Here is a 22,790-nt window from a genome sequence, read left to right as displayed (position 1 = left end):
CTTTCCTCTGAATGCTGGTGCTACATTTGCTGAACTGCTCAGTTTGTGTTAAACAAAAACTTTTCTGATATGACTCACCGCTTATTCAAATGTCAACGAAAATCGTCTATCAGTCAAAAGCTAACCGTTTCATTTTACAGTCACTGGACAAAGAAGTTGTAATTTTTACTTTTTAAGCGATGAATCGAACGAAAAGTTTTTCAGGTTTGTGCCGTTTTCTCTACTACTACTTGACATTCACGGTTGAAATTTTAACACATGATGGATGAAATTGTTTTTCAGACAAAAGGCGGATGAAAACCGTAAACCGATGATTTTAAAGCGTAGTTTGGCCATTTAATCAGAGGTTGTCATGTGTTGTTTGTGCCAAGAAGTCCGTAAACATAGAAGCGGCTTGAAGCTATTGACCTTAAAGTGTTCGTTGAAAGGCTAAGGGTATAAGCTAGACCCTTATATAGGTTTTATTTCACATAAAAAAGAAATAAAATTTTGTTAAGCTCTCAAACAGAAGTTAAGTTGACTGACAGAAATTCATCAATTTGTTTTTTAAAATGTCAAAAAATCTGAAAAAATATTATTTTGTAGCTGAGTAAATATTTGTATTCCTTTATAGGTAAATGAAAACCTAGATGAAGACCTAGCACAGCTCTTAAGCTTTCTAACGAATATACTAAGTTTCAAGCTGCTTCTGATGTTTACGGGGTACATATCTCTAATGCCCTCTGATTAAATAGCTAAACGACGCTTTAAACTCAAGTTTTCAAAGAATTTTTTCCGAATATAGTCTGAAAAACAGGTTCAGTCATCATTTGTCAAAATTTCAATCGTGAATCTTTAGTAGTTGTAGAGTTGTAGAAATTTTCGGTGATTGCAACTTCTGTGTCCCGTAACAGTATTTCATTTCATTGACTTCAGTTTTAAGTTTTCTTTTGCTTTCGGATGCTTATCTGTGAAATGCTTCACGGCACAAAAAAGAAATAAACATGAAATTCTTTTACGGATGCTTGTGATGTAATAAGTTAGTCAAGGGCTGGACAGGTAAAGTTCAATAAATAGGGCAATTGAACGGGATATCTTTAACTATCTTTTCATTGCAAAGGGTTGGGACTCTGTACCGTTGATTTCACATGCTCCTTAACGTTGATATAGTCTTTCATGGTTACGTGGTTAGATTTTGCTATATCGTATTGGGGAATTAATTAAAGCAGGTACTTAAGGAAATAGTTATTATGAGTCGATGAGCGTAGTTCAGACTCTTATATTGGTCGCAATAATTTTTTCCGATTTTTTTTGCAGGAAAAACTTTTTCGTGGTTTGACTTTTGATTTTTTTAAATTCAGTTCATTTCTTTTGTTAAAAGGAAGGCAAACTCCACTATCGAACAGCAAAAGCTTTAAGGTCATGAAATACGTGATTGACTTCTAATAACGATTTTCAGGTTTTCCAGCGGAATAAAAACGTTACCTATTGAGCCTGTTTTCTCAAATTGATTTTATTTTAGCAAAAAAGTGTCAATCATAAGTTGTTCTAGAATTTCAAAGAGATTTTAGGTCACCTAATTTTTCTTTGAAATCGAATTGAGATTTTTTCAAAAAAACCAATGAGTATTTTTTTTCTGTTTTCTTGAGTTCATTGACTCTTTTCCATCTGTCTGTTGGCAATGTTTATGAGTGAAAGTCGCTTTTTTAATTGAATTTCTATCTAAAGTCTGTATCAAGTTTATATATCCATTTTATTCTTACTTTTAAAACTTGCTTAGCGCTACAGTTATAATACTCATTTCTGATTCCTAAAAACCATTTTGAACTAAGTTAACATTCTTAAAGCATTCTTAAACATTCTTTCTTATCGGGACGGGGATAAGGTGTGATGAATTGATTTGCTTTCTTTTTTTTCGGTAGCCACAACTACATTTCTTGTTGTAATGTAGTGTTCTTACCTACTTAAAGAAATCATTCAAATCTTGAACATAAATAAATTAAGTGTATTTAGTATGAAACATAACTATGGCTTTTTTGGTGATTTGGAGTTCAACAATTTTTGTCTTCTGAGTCAGTTCGAAAAGGGTTCTTAGATTCAGTTTTAAAAACGAAAATAATTAAAATTTGACTATGATCCCCAAATTTGGATGGTCCCGTTCTTTCTAGTAATAAAAATAGCTGAGTTTAAAAAAATAAATTGTTGAATTATTCAACCAACTTATTATAGCAAAGAAAATGGTTAAATTTCACTAATAATCTGTGAAAAATTTAATCATTCTCAGGTGGTATATTCGTAAATAATTCGATTGTAGTGTCTGTTTTTTCAGCTTTATTGAGAAAACCGAGAAATAATTGAGATGGACATGTTTTTGTAGTTTGTTCGAGTGGTAAGACTATTTCATATTTACTATCAGATATCCTACACGTGAACGACCAACTTTTCATTCTTCTGATAGTTTTCTTCTGTTCTTTCTCTATTTTCCATCATTGCCTGCTTTGGTGTGTCGACCTTTCTTTAATTGGCATAAAACCAGATTATCATAAATTTAAAACAGGTAAAGGTTTGTTTTTAAATTTAATTATATAAATTTTGCTGCATATGTATAAAATCAGCATTGCTGTTTAGTGTTAAATAGCGAAGATTTTTTTTTCATTCAGATATATTTAGCTCCAAAATTTGAAATTTCGATTTTTTGAAATTTGGTTTAGTCTGGGTTTATGCTAATTAAACAAAGATCGTCTTATTTGTGGTGACGATATTTGACATGTCTATTTGTTGTATTGCTTGCTAGGGATGCAAAATCAAAAGGTATTTGTTCTTGCGGCTATGATGTTAGATGAGCCAACTCAACTAGGGTCTTTTTCAACCCAGCCTTCACCCCACCCCAGGTTTGCAAATAGGAGAAGGTATAATGGATTCATAATTTATATATGCTTATCCATAGACTCAGAGTGGGAGGATTGTAAAGTTGATTTCTCAAAGTGAAAATTATTTAACCATAAAGTTTTTTTGGTTTATATTTCATCAAATTAAGCTAAATTTGACTAAGATGTGCCGAAATTGGGATGGCTATCATTACTAGTTTTAATGGTGATTCGAAGGCTTTAAGATTTAAAACGTTAAAGGCTTTCTATAAAAATTATTCAATCTTTCTGCATCCTTCATTAAAACGCTAAGCCAACTGTCTGTTCGCAATGTTCGAAAAGTTCTTTCGACGGAGGTAGCGTGGATGCAAATTAAGTTCAGTTCATTTCTTGTGTTAAAAGTAAAGCTAACTCCACTATCGAACAGCAAAAGTTTAAAGTTTACGAAAAACGTGATAAACTTCTAGTTTCGAAAATGGATCTTAATTATCAGATTTCTCTGCGAAATAAAATTTAAACCATTTGATCCAATTTTCTCTAATTGGGTTAATTTTATGTAAAACGTGTCAATTATATATATTTTTATAAATTCAAAGAGCTTTGACGCTATCTTTGTTTCTTGTAAATTCGAGACTTTAAAATAAAAACAGGTCAGTATTTTTTTCTGAAAAGTTTCGAAAATGGATCTTAATTATCACATTTCCCGGCGAAATAAATTTAAACCATTTGATACAGTTTTCTCTAATTGGGTTAATTTTATGTAAATGTGTCAATCATATTAATTTTTTAAACTTGTTAAAATAAAAACAGGTCAGTATTTTTTTCTGTTCATTGACTTCTTTTCAACAGTCGGTTGCCTATGTTTCTCTAAATGCAGCTGTATTCAATTAAGGTCAATTCTTATATTCTTTTTTTAGGCTTTCTTTCCACACCGCGCAAAAAAAATTGCCTATTTTTTAACTGGAATGTCAAGTTCGTTTTAAGTACATGACGGAACTTTCTGTGAGACTCGCACACTAACCGGATGCTCTTTAATGATTTTTATATGATCTTAATCAGCTTTTTTTGCTATGTTAGCCTCAGTTTGTTGTGTAATCTCATACTAAGGAAACTGACAAAACTAGGTGTAACATTTTCCAACTTAGTGATGCTAATCAGTTTTTGGCTAACTCGTTTCATTTTTTTGATAAAGCCAATGTCCCAATAGAAGTCGTGTATTTTAGCGCGTTATTTAGGGCCTGATATCTACAATTTCAGTGTGCGTGAAGGTAATGGAAACCAAGATGATATGGGGAAGTGGTAAAAGCAAGTGAGTTTTTGGGGGACTGAGTTTGAATCACCTTTCCGAGGTATTTTGTTCCGGTTACTCTCGAAGAGTGGGAAGGAACTTTAGATTCGTATCAGTTTTTTCTTCAGCAAATTTTGACTACCTCAAGGAAAGCTCGGAAAGAATCACATGGGGTATCACATTAAATCCCTTTTGGTCTTTATTCGGATTGCAAAAAGAAAATTCAAATAAGTTCTCCCAGCGTTGAGAAAACCTAGTCTGATTATTTAGACGAACTTTGATTATCGTCTGGCCTCCCAAATCAATTCAACTGCAATTTCAGTTAATTTTTTTCTGCTCTCACTTATCATTCTTTTGTTTTTTTTTACATAATTCCTTAAATTTTTTTTAAGAACTGTCTTTATTTCTGAATTTCTTTTCTTGGTTTATGGTGGTCGGAACATTCTGAGCTTCTTGCACAGCAGCCGGCTATCCTTGATCTCTTTTGAAACTGATTTCTATTCAATGCATATTTTTCTTCACGCACAATTCATGAACAATTTTTAGCATATTCTACCATTTTTCTTTTTGCTCAATTTCAAATCTCCTCTGTCGTTTTTTTTGCTTGCTTTCGCAATGTGCAGCTTCGCAACTGTGTTGTTGTTTTTATTTGGGAAAAACAGGAGATGGCAGATGCTGAAAAGAAAACGTAGTTTATAAACCAATTTTCTGAGAAACTGATTTAAAGTGGACCTTAGCTTCGTTTTGGTTCGTTTTTTAAAGTATTCCGGTAGATGACAAATAAAAAAATTCCGGTAGAATATAAAAAAAAATTACAAATTTTTCGTCGATAACATTTCTAAAGGCTTCTATTAAGTAAAATTTTCAATTTATCTGTATAACAAGCTTTCGAAAGGTCGTTTGAACAATAATGAGTAGTTTTAAAGTTACCCTGTTGTTGCATAGCTGATTTTATGTTTGAGCAGCTATTATCAAGTTTTCTAAACTGCTGTCTTTTGAAATTTATTAAATCTCCTATATCTGAACGGGAATGACAGGTCAGGCAACGTATGTAAGTACCTATCTCGGAGATTCTGTGAAACCAAAAACTGTAAATCCAATATTCTAAATTTGTCAAAATACGAAATTATAATTTTTCTTTAATCTATTTAAAAAAAAGAGGTGTTAAAAAAAGAACCCACTATATAAAATATGGGATTTTCTTTTATAGTTGAGTTTATCTTGTGGACAGTTTTGTGAATTTCAGAACTCTGCATCGAATACGCATGTTTGTTGAAGCGCCCCACCTAAACGTCTAGTTGTTAAAACGAAGTAGTCCGGCAAGCCTATCTAATGCGGCATCTGAAAGATAATAGAAAACAAGCCAATTCTATCTTAAGTTTTAAATTTTTTCGATGATTAAGTTACTCATCATAGTGGAGGTCAAAAACGTTTTGTTAGGTCGACCAAGTTAATTTTCTGAGCTCTCCCAAATCACTATAAACACTTGGGCAAATTTCGATTTAAAAATTGCTTTTTTTCGGCGCGCGCTCCTCCCTAAAAATTAGTATATATTGGCGCCAAAGGCACTTTTAGAAAAGTTTTAAGATCAGTCAGCCAAAAATGGATATCTCAAAATAGTACAAAGGGGGGACCCTTTGGGTCGACAGGGGGTCGAATCCCTAAAAGAAAAAAAAACGTCCGTCCCACCGCCCCCCAACCTTAAATCCACTACTGGTCATGACATGATTATCATAATTAATGGTAATATTTTAAAGTAGAGAGTAATTTCGGCTTGTTGGACAACCGTTTTTTTTTACATACCACTGAAATAATTAACTCCGAGTTTTTTGTTTTTGTTCAACAGATGAGGGTGTTCAAACTGGCTCGCTCTTGGGCTACAATGCGGGTTCTGCTGGCCATCATCTGGAGTACTATGGGCGCTTTGGGTAATCTGACTCTGATTCTGGTCATCGTGATCTACATCTTCGCTGTGATAGGCATGCAACTATTGGGAGACGGATACACGCAGATGAAATGGGACGAACTGTACGTCAATTCTACCGTTTTTTTAACGGTTTCACCTAATTTTGCAGTCGTTTTTTGCAGCAGTTTTCTAAGCAACAAGAAACGCCAGTTCTTCATTTGGAATTTTTTAAACTAATTTTGCAGTCGTTTTCCTAACAAAGCAAAAAAGATATATGCCTCGAGTTTTTTTACGGCCTGTACAGACTATACCAAGATGTCGAGACTATTAACGAAAATCAAACGAAGATCCGCTTATGGGAAATCAAATTTTTACAATTTACACATTCAAGGCACTTTGATGTTATCTGAAACTTATCCTTCGCTTCGATCCTAACGTGTCATCGTGATATCGGAAACAACTTGTGTTTCAATAAAGACTAACATACGAGCTTCTTTCGGAAAACCGCTGCTGATCGATTGATTACGTCTAACATGCAAACCCTCGATTTCTCTGAAAAAAAAACATCATGGTTGGTCTCAATCACGAAAAACTTATCTCAGAGTAACCAGTATTTTCACTCTCGCTCTCCTCGTGGTATTTTGAGTCATCTGTTTAGCGGCCTAAAATGACGGTGGACCAAATTGACATCCTCTCATTTCCCAAAAAAAGTTCCATGGGAGGGGTTGCTTGCTTGATCGTTGAATCTCTCATACTTTGAAACATGAGTAACAGTGCTTGAATCTGATTGGTAATTATTAATGCAAACCGAAACAAAATCTGTTGCAAGTCGGGCCGTTATCCAGTAAAGATCCTTTGTCGGCAATCTGGAAATTGAAGTGGTTGTTTGTTTTGTTTAGGGGCGACCCGCTGCCTCGGTGGAACTTCAGCAACTTCTTCCACTCCTTCATGATGGTGTTCCGCATCCTCTGCGGAGAATGGATCGAGGCCCTGTACGACTGCATGCGGGCCAAGGGAGAGATACTCTGCATGGCCATCATCCTCTCCACTCTCATCATCGGAAACTTCCTCGTCAGTTCTCACTTATTGCATAACACCATTACATAACATATTTCATCATAAATATGCATTGCGGAACAGTGAAAATGCGTCAATACAGAAATATATGTCGCACAATTTTTGAAGCTTTTCTCAAGAGGATAAAACAACTGAATTTTTTGTCATTGACCAGGTTGAGTTTTACCGGAATCGATATGATGAAACTATGATTAAAATTTAACGGTCTCTTTAGAACAAACTTGACTTGTTTCGAACCATGGTCGTAATATCTTGCATCTTCACCCCTTTGAAATTCATAATCTATTGAATGATTACCCTTGCGGTAAGAAGGGTGTTGCAACCAGGTACTAGACTTTCCCCTCAAATACCCATCTGTAGTTTCGTCATTTAACAGGCAAGTGACCGTTCTGTTCAAAATTTAAGTTAGTTGTAAATTTACCAGCTTTGATTACAGTATATTAGTTTTCGTTTTTTTTCTTTATTCGGCTTAAATTTTGGCTTAAAATATCTCAGCTAAGATTTTTCACTTTTATATTAGTTAGTTGCACTGTTCCGACAACATCACGAAGTGAAAAACAGGAATTATGGCATAGGTTATGCTTTTTCTTGCGTTTCTACTACCTTAAACAAAGCTCGTAAGAATGAAGGGTGTTATGATAGTACAACTTGATTGGTCGTCATCAAGATTCTTTAATAAATTCAAAAAAGTTGTTAGTTTCGACAAAAATTGGTCTGAATTTTTCCGGTATTCAGAACAAATTTACTAAAATTGATGGCACTGAACTCAATTTTGATTGCACCCATCTTATTCTTCCTTTAAGCTATAACTACTTAGCTATGCTATGACTAAAAATCAAAAAGAATTCAGAAAAATTTTCCGATTGTTAATTTTCGAAATTTTGAAATAATAGTGGTCCGAACAGGATGGCCTTTCGGTAGTTAATCAGCGACAGGTCGCTAAAAGGTCGCTACTTCTCGACAGGTCGCTAAAAGGTCGCTACTTCTGTGGAAGTCGCTATTTTTGGTGTTCTATTTGTTTGCTTAATTACTAGTTTATACATTACCAAATTTTTCCAGATGCCATGGGCAAAACTAAACTGACCCAGGAAACTTTGAGAGAGTTTCCATTTCTGAGGCGCTAAATTGAGCTTACGTAAGGTCTCTAAAACGTCGCCATTAGTTCTTTTCTATGAGGTCGCTACTTTTTTTTTCATAAGAGTGGTCACCCTGGGTCCGAATATTCTGTGCTACTTGAACAGCAACAGGCTATTCTTGTTTGTTTTTTAAATTGTTTGTTTGTTTTCAGGTGTTGAATCTGTTTCTGGCGTTACTTCTGAACAAGTTCAACCAGGAGAACCTGAAGAAAGAGCAGAAGAAGGAACGAAGTCTCAAGGTGAATCATATCGCAAATTATTAAATAACTTTTTGTTCAAATATTACGAAACTCAGTTGAGTGCGTATCTCAATGCGTGTCGCATCTTTGTTGTTTGTTTTTTAACCAGCTGAGACATCGGAAAACTATCTCTTGGTGGTCTCAAAGTCTACAAGTGAAAGAGGACTGCCTTCTGAAAAAAATATATTTAAGTTATTATTAGTGGCTTAACATGATATAACTGTGTTAATTGTTGTTCGCGGTGTTTTTTGGCGTGAAATAGCATAGTAAGAAGCATGTCGGTATTTATAAATCCTAAACCGACGGTAATCAAAATACAAAAAAGAGTTAACCTCCGCTCTTTTTTCTTCAAATCCTACCCCTCTAGTCTTGCATTTTTGGAATCAATATGACCCCTATGTCGTACCTTTGAAAGTTAATTTTCATCAAAGTTTTATTGTTTTTATTACAAAAACAACTAAATTATGGTTTTATGTTTGTTACAATAAAATTCCTATCCTTTTTCAGCAGTTTACTTAGTTTGCTGAAATTTCTCGCAATTTCAATCTTAGTAGAAAGGTCATTTTGCAAGCAAAAAAGCTCTGATCAGATTTTTATTTATCTTTTTGCGAGTTTCAGATTTTCGACGTATATTTTTTCGCAAACAATTTGAATACTACCAAATTTTAATTAAAACCAAGGTCATGAAAATTGTTTCAGTTGGATTATGATTGTGAATGTAGTGCTTAGGGATAGCTTGGAAAATCAATTTGGTCGAACTAAAAAAAGGTCGACAAATTTTTTTTGGAAATCCGCCCCTTCTCGAGAAAATCCTAGATCCGCCCCTGGTTCAAACTATAGGATCTTGTCAATCATCCCCCTAATTGCAAAAGGAGTATGAGCTACTGGTTTGAATCGTGGTATATGCTTAACCGTTGAACTAGTTCTATATAATGTTGGGCATTTGTTGTGGGTTTTTCCCATTATAGCCCCTCAAGTACAGTAACAAATTTCATTATAATAGGGAGGCAATCCTTTGCCGAGGGCTATACGGGAAAAGGCCCTTTTTAAGTGGTGCATAGGAAGGAATTGTTAACTATATCAATAATATGCATGCGAGGTGATTTCAGGTTGGTTGGAAGAGACTGCAGGGTTTGCTGAAGAAGAACACGAGGGTACAACCCAGACTGCTGGACGTCATTAATGCAGCGAAGACTGCCACAGGACAGGACAATGGAGGCGGAGACGGTATGCGTTCTGATCTGAATGAATTAACTACAAGGGTCGTACATACAAAAATGATAGCTAGGTCCCCAAAATATAGATGTCACCGAAATTTTTTAATTGACTGAAAATTTTCTGCCAATCGATCGATCCTTCTACCATAATACTTTTTTCTACTATTCTCCTTGCAGAAAGCGCGAATGGCAGAACAGTTCAAATCCTGGCTGAATTTCCAAATCCTGGCTGAAATATAACATTTCCTTGCAATTTTTTTTACGGAATTCAGATCCAGTAATTACACTAGCGTCAGCTTAGTGTATTTTAAGCACCTTCTTTTTTTTCCAACCGCAGTCGCAAATATTCGAGCAATTTTTGGGGCAGCTTTTTAATAGAATGTGCTTTGAAATTCGTGTAGTTATATGTTGACACAGTTGATGCATATTTAATTCATCAAGTGAACCGATAAAAGCTATTTGTTCAAACAACATAACAATCATAAAAACTCGGTTTCGGAAAATATCTAACTCGATATCTCGCAATTGTTTGAAATGCATAATTTAATAGGTAATGTGGCTTTATGCTTTCCGATTTCTTACATGCAAACTTAGTGTGGATGCCTGGAGTTTGTTATATTCCAAGTTATTACTTGCAAAATTGTGTCTATTTGTATTTGGTGCCACTTTCGTTGCATCGCTTGGCAATTTGTTAGCATATGTAGCTGCTTTATTGGTGACTAGTCTTTTTCGGTTGTTAAGCTTGCGTGGATGAGTGGATAATGCGCGAGACTCTCTTGATTGCAGTAGGGCGCAGATCGAATCCTAGACCTAGCCGAATTTTTACTAATTCGAGGCTCATTTCTATTTTTATTGAATTTTCTAGAGCTGATTTTTGTCGTGTTCTGCCCAGTGTTTACGAAACGAAGTTTTGCTTCTGTGTATAGTTTCCTTTCTTTTTTCATGAGCCTGTAGGCGTTTTGCTGAAGCTTCACTGGACTAAAAATCAAAACACATCCACTCGTGAAACGTGTCTTCATTTAGAGCTACCTGGGAATATTCCGATTTATGGCAGCGCCTTGAATGTTCCGATAAACAACTGAGAAAAGTGAAACAAGTTTACCACCCGCATTTTCAAGTATAAAATGATGCATTTTGCGTCTTTTAACACAATATTTTGATGAAATTTGCCTCAATTCAATTTGGATTGATTTCCGAGCCGAAGTAATTGCTGCCTACGTTCTGCTTTACTGGAAGCAGGGGCGGATCTAGGATTTTTACGAGGGGCGGGGGCGGATTTTCAAAAAATGTCGAAAATTTTGTCGATTTTTTTTTATTGGTTGACTAAATTGATTTTCCGAGCTCTACCAAATCACTACAAAGGCCCTGTTTTGGCATAAATTTCTGCGCCTGAGGCAAAATTTTGAAAAAAGTCAAAAAGAGCGTTTTTAGGCACTTTCTGGAACATTTTGACCAAAAAATCGCGTCTTTTCGACGCGCGTTCCCTCTCAAAGTCTGTATATATTGTCGGTCCGTCACCAAAATTTTAGGGTCCATCACCAAAAGTGGATAACACGAAGTAGTACAAAGGGGGGATCTTTTGGGTCGGCAGGGGATCCGCCCCCTAAATCCACCCGTGACTGGAAGATTGGAAATTTAGTGCTAAATTATTCCACACTGGCGATATATAAGTTCCGTAAGTTATTACACATGCGGGCATTGTTTTATATTACGAAGGTCACTCTTTCAATCTAGCTCGCTATTAAAAGTGCTAAATTTGGCAGTTTTATAGCATGTGTTCTCCACTTTATGACTGGCTAGAGTTTCGCGTCTGTAAGCATTAGTGCCTCAATTGAGTAGCGCAGTTGATTTGAATGCTGGGATTATCGAGGGCTGATGTTCGAGTCACGTTAATCGCATTGTTTTTTCGAAGCTCATTAATATTCTTTGCTTTTTCTTAACCTTTACAAAAGCTAATTCTTAGAGCTTTTTGATTGTGTTCGCGGAGTGATGTTTCGCCTTTGTGTTAGAAAATTGCTGCAGAAAAAAATCTTTCTTTTTATTCATTTTTAGGGCGGCAACGTTTGTAAAAACTCCATCAAAAATTGCAAGTTAAAAGGTCGAAGAAAACAACAATGACTGCCGAAGAAAAAAACAACTTGTTATTCTGACTGCACTTTAACGTTTCTGATGTAATTTTTGGCAAAAACGGAAAATTTTTCATCTTTCCCTTCGCGCAATGTCAAGTACAAAATGATAAATTTTGCTTCTCTTAACTCTTTTTTCTTGGATTCATCAGCTTGCCTCCATATAATTTGGAATGATTTCTCCGCCAACTTAACTCGCTTCCTACGCTACGCGTTAATGAATATTGGATCTAAAAGAAAGTTGTGCGCAAATTATTTGCTAGTGTTCAAACCCGCGTGACTTCAAAATTATATTAGTTTTGAGCTTAGGATTTCAATTTTTTAGATGTGCAAAAAAATTTGCTTCCACAAATATTGGTTTGAAGTTCGAAGTTGAACCCTATAAAATAGCCACATCTAGCACACTTATTTGTTCTGTTTCTTTGAAAGTCAAAACAACAACCACGCGGAGCACGAATATTTGGTCATTTTCCTCGAAAATTGGAATAACAATGTCGCCGTGTTAACTAGATTTTTACTCTTTTAAATAGTTTATAAGAAAGAGTTCCATTCTGAAAAATAATTTGAAAAAGGTAGTGTTTTGCCTTTTTAATCTTGTAGATAACGACGAGACCGGAAGTGGTAAGACTAGTTGAGTATACAGAAAACGGTTGTATGTTTCATCGCACCTGTATTGATTTGATTAAAAAGGTTGTTTCGGTCCACAGTTTAATTTAGTTAGCGTAGTCTAGGATTACTCGTCTTTCTTCCGGACAACCTTCCGCTAAGAGGCGAAAAAGGAACTTACTTTCTATTTTGATTTTTTGCCCCAAAAATAGGTACACCATTAAAATTTTAAAACGACAGATGTGGTTAATCATGCCGGAGCGCTTTTTAGGCAATTCAGATATTCAATAAAAACGATTGGCCAAAGCCGCGGTATCGAAAAAAATTATGTATTCTTTTCTTTTAGGCTAGAATATGCATTGTCGTTAATTCTAAATAGTTTTTATAAAATCTGCTGTTGTCATCAATTACTTACAGTTTGTGTTTTAAAATTGAGTTGTTCTTGACACAATTTGACCTCTAGATATAAACCTGACATCTCCTCTCACCGTAAATTTGATTTTTAAATGAATTCTCTGTATCACTTTAACGAAAAAGTTTCAAAACTTTTAATGTTGAGGTTTCACTAAATAATGGTTTCATAAATTTTCATTTATTTGCGGATACTTGTCGTGCCATTTTTAGGTTATCTTTTTTGTGTATCGTACAATGAAATATGAAGATAATCAAAACATCAAAAATGATTGATTGTTTTTGCTGCTATCCAGGGGGGATCTAGGATTTTCTCGAGGGGAGGTGGCGGACTTTCAAAATGTTCTGAAAATTTTGTCTACTTTTTTTAAGTTTCGGAGCGCGCCCAGAACACTATAAGGACTTTATTTTGACTGAAGTATTTGCGTCCCAAGTTAATTTTAAAAAAATAGTTAAAAAAGCCGCCAATATATAATAAAAAATTAGTATATATTGGCACTGAAGGCGCCTTTAGAAAAATTTTAGGGTCGTTCAGCCAAAAATGGGTTCTTAAAAGTACCACAGGGGGGCCTTTTTTCGTCGAAGTCCTGAGGGAAGGAGGCGTCTGCCTGACTCCCCCATAAATCCGCCCCTGCTGCTATCCATTTACTTAATTTTAGTATTTAATATTATCAAGTTTGAGCATGCATTGTAGATTTTTGGTGAATGTTTTTCAAAATTGGGATTGATATTGTTTTCAGGGAGTGGCAGTGATCCACAGCAAACGATCAGTCCCCTTCTGATGGCTTTACGAAGAGCTAAAGCCGAGGGCCGACTCGATGACGTCATTGAAAACACAAACGACCCTGGAAACGAGTCAATGATGCATGGCGCCGACAACCAGTCCAATGGACATGTCAGATCCTTCAAATCTTCTTCTGCTGCAACACGAAACGGCACCGACAACTCGAGTTCGGGACTTGGCCGAGCGTCGCAGATCTCTCGGGACAACCGCGGCGGTCACCGAGTCTCGTTCCAAAAGCAGGATGAAGACGAAAAGGACAGTATTGGCGACTCGTCGGCAGAAGTAGAATTGGTAGACTGCTTTCCGGAAGCACTTACGACTAACTGTTCGGGATACACGACTCTTCTGGATTCGAGTACTGTGGGTAAAGCGTGGATTGAACTGAGGCGAAGATGTTTCAACATTGTAGACCACCGTTTCTTTGAGTGGTTCATTCTGGGCTGTATTCTCATCAGCAGTATATCATTGGTTAGCAAATCTTTTTGCGACTTTTTTCAACCATGATGCGATCAACAAAGAAACGAGTCGATTGAGTCATCATGTAATAATATTTAAGTGATCATTGTGGTTGCTGCGATTCGCAGATGATCTATCGAAGTCTATCCAGCCTGTCTAAGGATAGTCCATTTCTCTGTATTTAAGTTCTCTTAGTCATAATTCGTATTGTTGTTGATCACAGAAAATTAGCTGTTAAGTGACTTAAATGGCGTACTATAGAGCTAACATTTTTATTCTGACCGTTATCAAATTGTGGATAAGGAGACCTATTCCGTAGTGTAGATACTGCAGGTACCTCAAAGCGGTTGACGGTTTATAAAGGAGGCAGAACAAACCCATCTCCCCTCGCTTTATCGGGGCTTAGGTACTTCTTGATACCACTTTACATCCATTTTGGTCAAGCAATCCTGAAATTTTTTTAAAGGCGCCTTTGGTCCCACTTATATACAAAAGTTTGAATAGAAAGCGAGCGCTGAAAAGAATCAATGTATTACACGCACTTCAAAAATGCCCGAAAACGTTGGCCTGGTTTTGGCGTCGCAGAAAATTGAGACAAAGAAGCTTCTTTATAGTGTTTGGCTGGAAAATCAAACTGGTCAACCTATAAAAAAAGATAGTCAAAAAGGGTGTAATCGTTATCACAGCAGGCATGTGATTACGATAACAAATAAATATTTCAGAAATGTTCTCGCAGTATCGAGAAGAAACGGATTTGAATTTTTCTGGTTTTCAGACTAATTTACGTCGGGAACGGGGTTTGAATGAGAAAGACTGAAGCCCCAATCTAATTTTACTGCATTGTTTTGCTTATCCGAAGAATAATTTAAAAAGCAAGCAGTAAGCTGGGAACAAAAAATCAATTTATAGTTAATTCCAAATTGTTAGGAATATGGGTGACCCAAAGCACTTATCGGTTAAAACGGTTCTTATTGGTTAATTAATTTTTTTGTTATGGTTTCTTCCGTGCCCGAAAGCATTTCTAATTTATTTTCTTCCGTCAAATTCGTTGACCAACAAGGATATTGCCAACAATTTGACATTAACAAAATTTGGCTAAAAACTGTGGTCTGAGTTGAGAGTTCTTCACTACTTCCACAAAGACCGACTTTTCTATTTTTTTCCAATTCTTCAAATCAATTTTGGTGGTTCATGAGCTAATTAACTATTCTACAAATTATTATGGAACACCCGATTTGAGAGCCATTTCGTACTATTAATTGCAGGGGGCAGATCTAGGATTTTCTCGAGGGGGGGGGGCGGATTTTCAAAAAAGTTTCAGAATGTTGTCGACCTTTTTTTAGGTCGACCAATTAGATTTTCTGAGCTCTACCATATCAGTATAAAGACCCTACTTTGACTCAAATTTTCTGCGCTGCAGGCGAATTTTTGAAAAAACTGGCCAAAAAGGCGTTATTAGGTGCTTTAAGGTGATTTCACCAAAAAAAATCACTTTTTTGGCGCGCGCTCCCCCCTCATAATTAGTATATTTTGGCGCCAAAGGCGCCCTCAGAAAAAATTTTGGGTCAGTCAGTCAAAAATGAATATCTCAAAACAGTATGAAGGGGTGGACCCTTTGGGTCGGCATGGAGTCGAATCCCTGAGGGGGGGGGGGGGGCGTCCACCTCCCCCCTCTAAATCCTCCCTTGATTAATTGTATGTGATGTTGTTTTTCTCTGAAGTTTTGTGTCCAATCTGAAGAGAATCTTAAGTTATCGAGTCCTGTTCCTCATATTTTTAGTGCTTAATTGCCAGTTACTTAAACTGGCTCATTTTTGTGTTATTAGCTCTGTAGATGAAAAGATGTTATTAGCTCTGCTGGTTGTTTTGAGGCTTTCTCTAATTTATGATTTCGCGAGAAGAAAGTTCAGTCTTTATCTTTTATCCCCGACTAAAAGACTCTTTTGATGGTAAATGGGCTAAACAAGAAGGCAGTTTGATGTCCCATGGGCTAAATATGTCTTGATACTGTCAAAGTGAATTTGAGCTATCAATCAAATAGGTCGTAAACGTGCCTGTTTTGTAATTAATTTTTTGTTCTATTGTCTCTCGAATATGATGTTAAGAAGGTCAGAAGTACTTTTTAAAAACCATTTGAACTTTCATGATGTAACGTAATAAGTGTTAACTCGGACAATTGTCTCGCACATGAATTTAAATGAATTCCGTATGAATTCTTGATTTTTCTTGGTCTTTCTTTTTATTTCTTAAATTAAAACGTCTATTTTTGTTTTTGTTTCCTTTTTTTTGATTTTTGGGTTTTTGATTTAAGAACGAATAATTAGTATCATGCAAAGTGATTGACACCGAATGCAAATAGACGGGTCTCAAATCCAATTTTGGGGAACTGCTATAAATGACATGCTGCTGAATTGACTGTGGCTGCATATTGTGGATATTTTTGTTGCATGAATTTTGATCTTTGAATTATTTTTGAGCGCATTTTTTCTTATGACCCAATGTCATGTTCGGATTTTCTTGCGTGAGGGGGTCGTGAAAGAGGGAGGCAAGGGGGGTCGTGAAAGAGCTCTGTAACGAGGATTCCATGCTGCGACGCTGTGCTACTCCCGTAGTAAGTCGGCTAATTTCAGATGCTTAAAATTTGCGACCCATATAGCTATGTTTAAGATTTGCGACCCATTATTGTCCGTTAAATTCTGAAGCGTTAAAATTTTTTGGTTCTGCCTATAATTTTTGTTGTTTCATACTCGATTTTCATATCCTTTCTTTGTTTTACAGGCGTTTGAAGATATCTACCTGAAGCAAAGGCCGACCTTGGAGTCGACTCTGGTGTACATGAACTACTGCTTCGTCTTCATCTTCTCAACGGAAATGCTGTTGAAGTGGCTGGGACTGGGATTCACAGTCTACTTCACCAATGGCTGGTGCTGTCTAGACTTCCTTATCGTACTCGTTAGTTGCGAAATTTTTTTCTTGTACTATCTAAAATATTTGAGTGTTTTTACTCAACAAATGAATGCTATCGGTCAAAATAAGTTGCCTACCTAATCAAAACAAAACTGCTCGTATCAGGGCAAAACCCTGAATTTTCTGACTGCCATTTAATTCGTCTCGAATAGTTTTGGTAAATCAACTATTGGCAAAACAATGAATTTTAGGCTGAGCATATTAAAATTTAAGTGTTACATTTTGAGTCGTGTATGGAATTGATAAAACAAGTTAGTTGCTTCAATTCAATTTGGAACGATTTTGTCGTGCGGGATAATTTGCCGCGCGTGTACATTATAGCAGTTTAACCAGCGTCGTGGTATGTTACTATAACAGTTTAACCAGCGTCGTGGCAGGTTACTATATTGATGTGCACACCAGGCTGGACGCATGCAGATCAAGAGATCGAGCCCGCGAGTGCCCAGAGTTTTGTAAAATTGGTCTGAATAAAAAAACCACCCGAGCATATATATTCTTCACGTTCTTCGAAGTCGGATTAATAAGTTGACTGCCAAAATAAGTTGTAAACTTTTCACCGAAAATGTGAAACTCTGAAACAAGTGTGGAGTTCTGCTTAATAGTGTTCTACAAATATGTTTTTTGAGTAAATAATTTAAGTTCCAAAACATCGTAGAAATAAAAAGAGATGTTATTTTTCCATACTATCATTTGAAAAATTTGTTTTCAGTCCTGATAGCAAGTGTATTTGTTATCAGGAGTCAGATTTTTTACCGTAAATAACTTTTTTTAGAAATTTGTCTGAAATTGTCCTTGTTTACAAAGCAAGTGTCTTGTAATCGGTAGCTAGAATTTTTTTACCGTAAAATTTTTTTCTTACGTATTTTATTTGCTTTTATTAATTGCTCTATTGAAGCTAAAAACTTATTTCGGCTCGCCGTGGCCTTTGCACTCTAAAGTCAGGGGTTCGAGTCCCGACCGGACCTTGTTTTTGTTCAGTATTTATGCACTTAATTTTTTAAATGAATTATGCTACAAAATTTTTTGTGTCTGCTCAAAGATAGCCGGCTTAGTTGCATTATCACGGGTTTTTCTTGTGCTATAAGCAACCTGCACTGAAGTTGCAAGTGCAAGTGTTCAATGTAGTTTCAGAGGAGGTTCGAAAATTTTCAAATTTTTTAAAATTGGATTAATTTTTCTTCCGTTTATTTGTCTGCTCGAAGATTGTTGTCTTTGTTTCCTTTTCGCAATTTTCATTCTTTCGATAATGTGTTATTCAAATATCTGGCATCTTTGCCTAAAATGAACATTTGTCGGCACTTTCGAAAATTTTTAATTTTTTTGAACCTAAGTTTTTTTCAACATTTTTTGTTTAGACTTCTTATGTTCTTTATTTTGTGTTGTATCGCAAGTGATGCCTCTATTTTTTTATGAAACTTGAAATTTTTTCGGGCATCTTCTCACTTGATCTTAAAACTTTTTACACGAGAAAGGTCTAATGTCAGAGTCCCAGCAGGAGTTGCTTTTCTTTGAAATGTGTATAAATTATGATTTGTTTTGAGAAAACTTGAATTTTAGACTATCGTTAATCTAATTTTTGGGTTTAAATTCCTAAGAATGGAGCATTTTTAAAATATCTTTTTTGTTCCGATTTAATTTATTGAAACTAAATTGAAGGTTGTTCTGTAATTTGCAAACTTACCAAGTCTGGTTTTATGTAGTTATGTTTTATTTATTTTATAGATTTAATTACCTTATTTCGCCTCATTTTAATTACTCAAACTTTTGGTTCTCATTATTTTAAGGGTCAGTTTGTTGGTTAAATTGGCGTCAAAACAATTTTTTTTCGGCTTTGCTACCCTGTAATAAATGATTTTGAATGCTTATTTAATAGCAGTGATTATGTTTTTTGACATTTTTCCTCAAGTTGAACATATTCTAGAAAATTGTATGAAAGTTTTGCAGATGTAGAACTCGAATTTGGTAGAAATGCTTTTTTCGGCTATTAATTTGATCTCGATTTTTGTCTGTTTTGGTTCTGTGTCATAATATTAAATCAGATTGAATATAGAAGTCAATACGATTTTGTTTCGACACTTCACGAAGTGGGAAGGACCTGTAAGCTAGGTATGATTACGAAGAAAGCTGTAGAGTTCCAAGTTTAGTATAATAACGAATCTTGACTTTCGGGGATTTGAATTCCCAGAAAACCTCAAAAGTTCTCTCAATGCCGACAAAACTTAGTCCGCATTTTTTTTGACTAAATGAATGGCATGAAGGTAGATTGAATTTTCATTTTCTGAACGTAATAATCGATAAAATTTTATGTAAATCAATCTTATTTTCACCTTTTTTGGAATCGCTCCTTTTTTTACAGAATTAAAAAAAAATTGGAATGTTATTTTTTCTTGTTATTTTTGTTTTCTTGAAACCAAACTATGTAGTCGGAAATTCCATTCTATGCTACTTGTACTCAAAAAGGGCAACTTAAATTCATACGCAAAGCGGAAACTTCGGCAATTTTTTAAATTATTTTTGAAAGTTATCAGCAAAAATACCAACCGAGATAAACCATCTTGTGTAGTTTTATTTGATTTATGTTATGTTGTTTTTCAATTTCTTATCAGTTCAATCCTAATATTCATTAATTTTGGTTACTTCTATATATAATTTTTTGCTTAAAATAGCAACCAGCGTAGTGTATTAGTACGAACCTACTTTTTTTCTAACCCAACTTTCAAATAAAAACGTTCGCTAAAAATGTTCACTTATTTGGGAATTTCACTGTAGCATTGGAAATTGCATAACCTTTGTTCTCTGCTTTATTTTGGGCTAACGTCTGGCGTCTATTAAACTTCCGTGGCTGAGTGGTTAGTGAGTGAGACTCTGAATCTCTAGGTCGCAGGTTCGAAACTCAGAGGTAGCTGAAGATAATTAATTCGAGGTTTATCAGCAATTTTGTTTTTGCAATTTATAGAGCTGCTTTTTGTTGTTTATTTGCGAGTGTTTGCGATAATTTACCCTCTTTCTGCTAATCTAAAATTGTTTATCCAAGTTTTTATCCTTGATTTTGCAGAGATTGTGTTGCGTTGACCATATAATTTCAATTCCAGATTCCGGAAAAAGCAGATTCTTGCATTAATAATTCCGAGAACAGCTTTTTTGTAACTATTTCAGTTAGTTTTTCAGAATTTTCTCAAAATAAGATCTTTATAGCGCTTATACAAGTTTTTTAACGACTTTTTAAAATACTTGCAGACGTTATTGTCGTCCAAATGAAGCTGCGAATTTGATTTTAATGTTTTGAAACCATTGAAGTGTAAGTTAAGCTCCTTACTAGAAATTTTGTAGTGTTTTACTCCTTTTTTTCAAGGGTCGATGAACGTAGATCTTTCTTCTATATAGGCCCTGATGTTTTTTTAGGAAACGTCCTAAACTTACCAAGTCTGGTTTTATGTAGTTATGTTTTATTTATTTTATAGATTTAATTACCTTATTTCGCCTCATTTTAATTACTCAAACTTTTGGTTCTCATTATTTTAAGGGTCAGTTTGTTGGTTAAATTGGCGTCAAAACAATTTTTTTTCGGCTTTGCTACCCTGTAATAAATGATTTTGAATGCTTATTTAATAGCAGTGATTATGTTTTTTGACATTTTTCCTCAAGTTGAACATATTCTAGAAAATTGTATGAAAGTTTTGCAGATGTAGAACTCGAATTTGGTAGAAATGCTTTTTTCGGCTATTAATTTGATCTCGATTTTTGTCTGTTTTGGTTCTGTGTCATAATATTAAATCAGATTGAATATAGAAGTCAATACGATTTTGTTTCGACACTTCACGAAGTGGGAAGGACCTGTGTGCTAGGTATGATTACGAAGAAAGCTGTAGAGTTCCAAGTTTAGTATAATAACGAATCTTGACTTTCGGGGATTTGAATTCCCAGAAAACCTCAAAAGTTCTCTCAATGCCGACAAAACTTAGTCCGCATTTTTTTTGACTAAATGAATGGCATGAAGGTAGATTGAATTTTCATTTTCTGAACGTAATAATCGATAAAATTTTATGTAAATCAATCTTATTTTCACCTTTTTTGGAATCGCTCCTTTTTTTACAGAATTAAAAAAAATTGGAATGTTATTTTTTCTTGTTATTTTTGTTTTCTTGAAACCAAACTATGTAGTCGGAAATTCCATTCTATGCTACTTGTACTCAAAAAGGGCAACTTAAATTCATACGCAAAGCGGAAACTTCGGCAATTTTTTAAATTATTTTTGAAAGTTATCAGCAAAAATACCAACCGAGATAAACCATCTTGTGTAGTTTTATTTGATTTATGTTATGTTGTTTTTCAATTTCTTATCAGTTCAATCCTAATATTCATTAATTTTGGTTACTTCTATATATAATTTTTTGCTTAAAATAGCAACCAGCGTAGTGTATTAGTACGAACCTACTTTTTTTCTAACCCAACTTTCAAATAAAAACGTTCGCTAAAAATGTTCACTTATTTGGGAATTTCACTGTAGCATTGGAAATTGCATAACCTTTGTTCTCTGCTTTATTTTGGGCTAACGTCTGGCGTCTATTAAACTTCCGTGGCTGAGTGGTTAGTGAGTGAGACTCTGAATCTCTAGGTCGCAGGTTCGAAACTCAGAGGTAGCTGAAGATAATTAATTCGAGGTTTATCAGCAATTTTGTTATTGCAATTTATAGAGCTGCTTTTTGTTGTTTATTTGCGAGTGTTTGCGAAGCTTTGCCTCTGTGTTAACTTTATATTTTCATACTGATAAAATGATTGCTTGAGTTACATCCTCAAAGCATAAATGGCCGTGCTCCAAATACTCCGAAAACAACGGATAGAAAAACTTAACAAAATTAAGACATTTGAAAATTTTCATCAAAAAGAATTTATTTACAACTTTAATGCGGTTTTATTTGCCACTCGCTGAAAAGATAATTTACCCTCTTTCTGCTAATCTAAAATTGTTTATCCAAGTTTTTATCCTTGATTTTGCAGAGATTGTGTTGCGTTGACCATATAATGCCAATTCCAGATTCCGGAAAAAGCAGATTCTTGCATTAATAATTCCGAGAACAGCTTTTTTGTAACTATTTCAGTTAGTTTTTCAGAATTTTCTCAAAATAAGATCTTTATAGCGCTTATACAAGTTTTTTAACGACTTTTTAAAATACTTGCTGACGTTATTGTCGTCCAAATGAAGCTGCGAATTTGATTTTAATGTTTTGAAACCATTGAAGTGTGAGTTAAGCTCTTTACTAGAAATTTTGTAGTGTTTTACTCCTTTTTTTCAAGGGTCGATGAACGTAGATCTTTCTTCTATATAGGCCCTGATGTTTTTTTAGGAAACGTCCTAAAGTTTGTTCAGGCTTAAATCCACTTTTTCGTGGTTTGACTGTTGATTTCTTTTCAAGTTCATTTCATTACTAGGGATCAATAGCGAAAGTGTAAAGGTCACGAAAAACGAGATCAAATTCCAGTTTCGAAAGTCTTAGCGAAATAAAAATTTTACTTTATGATCCAGTGTTCTCAAATTATGTTAATTTTATCAAAAAAGTGCCAAGCATAAATTGTTCTAGAAACTCAAAGAGCTCCAAGGGCATCTATTTTTTCTTTGAAATTCGTTAGTTGAGATTTTTACAAAAAACAAATAAGTTTTTTTTTCTGCTTACTTGCGTGCATTGACTCTTTTCCAACTGTCTGTAGGCTATGTTTTACTATTTTCTTTTAA

General features: G+C 34.9%; 1 protein-coding gene across 7 annotated transcripts in view; it reads left to right on the top strand.

Moving 5' to 3' along the window:
- LOC134844148 (sodium channel protein 1 brain-like) overlaps positions 1 to 22,790 on the top strand; it is an 84,043-nt gene that overhangs the window by 45,328 nt on the left and 15,925 nt on the right. For all 7 annotated transcript variants that reach the window (XM_063860681.1, XM_063860677.1, XM_063860678.1 and 4 more), the window contains exons 12-17: positions 5,981 to 6,162; positions 6,940 to 7,111; positions 8,406 to 8,492; positions 9,602 to 9,719; positions 13,593 to 14,104; positions 16,871 to 17,044. In XM_063860681.1, the coding sequence (XP_063716751.1) occupies positions 5,981 to 6,162; positions 6,940 to 7,111; positions 8,406 to 8,492; positions 9,602 to 9,719; positions 13,593 to 14,104; positions 16,871 to 17,044 (1,245 nt within the window). The remainder of the gene's footprint in view (positions 1 to 5,980; positions 6,163 to 6,939; positions 7,112 to 8,405; positions 8,493 to 9,601; positions 9,720 to 13,592; positions 14,105 to 16,870; positions 17,045 to 22,790) is intronic.

This window comes from Symsagittifera roscoffensis, chromosome 4 (assembly GCF_963678635.1).
Source record: "Symsagittifera roscoffensis chromosome 4, txSymRosc1.1, whole genome shotgun sequence".
Lineage (NCBI taxonomy): Eukaryota > Metazoa > Xenacoelomorpha > Acoela > Convolutidae > Symsagittifera > Symsagittifera roscoffensis.
This window is presented reverse-complemented; position numbering and strand designations above follow the sequence as displayed.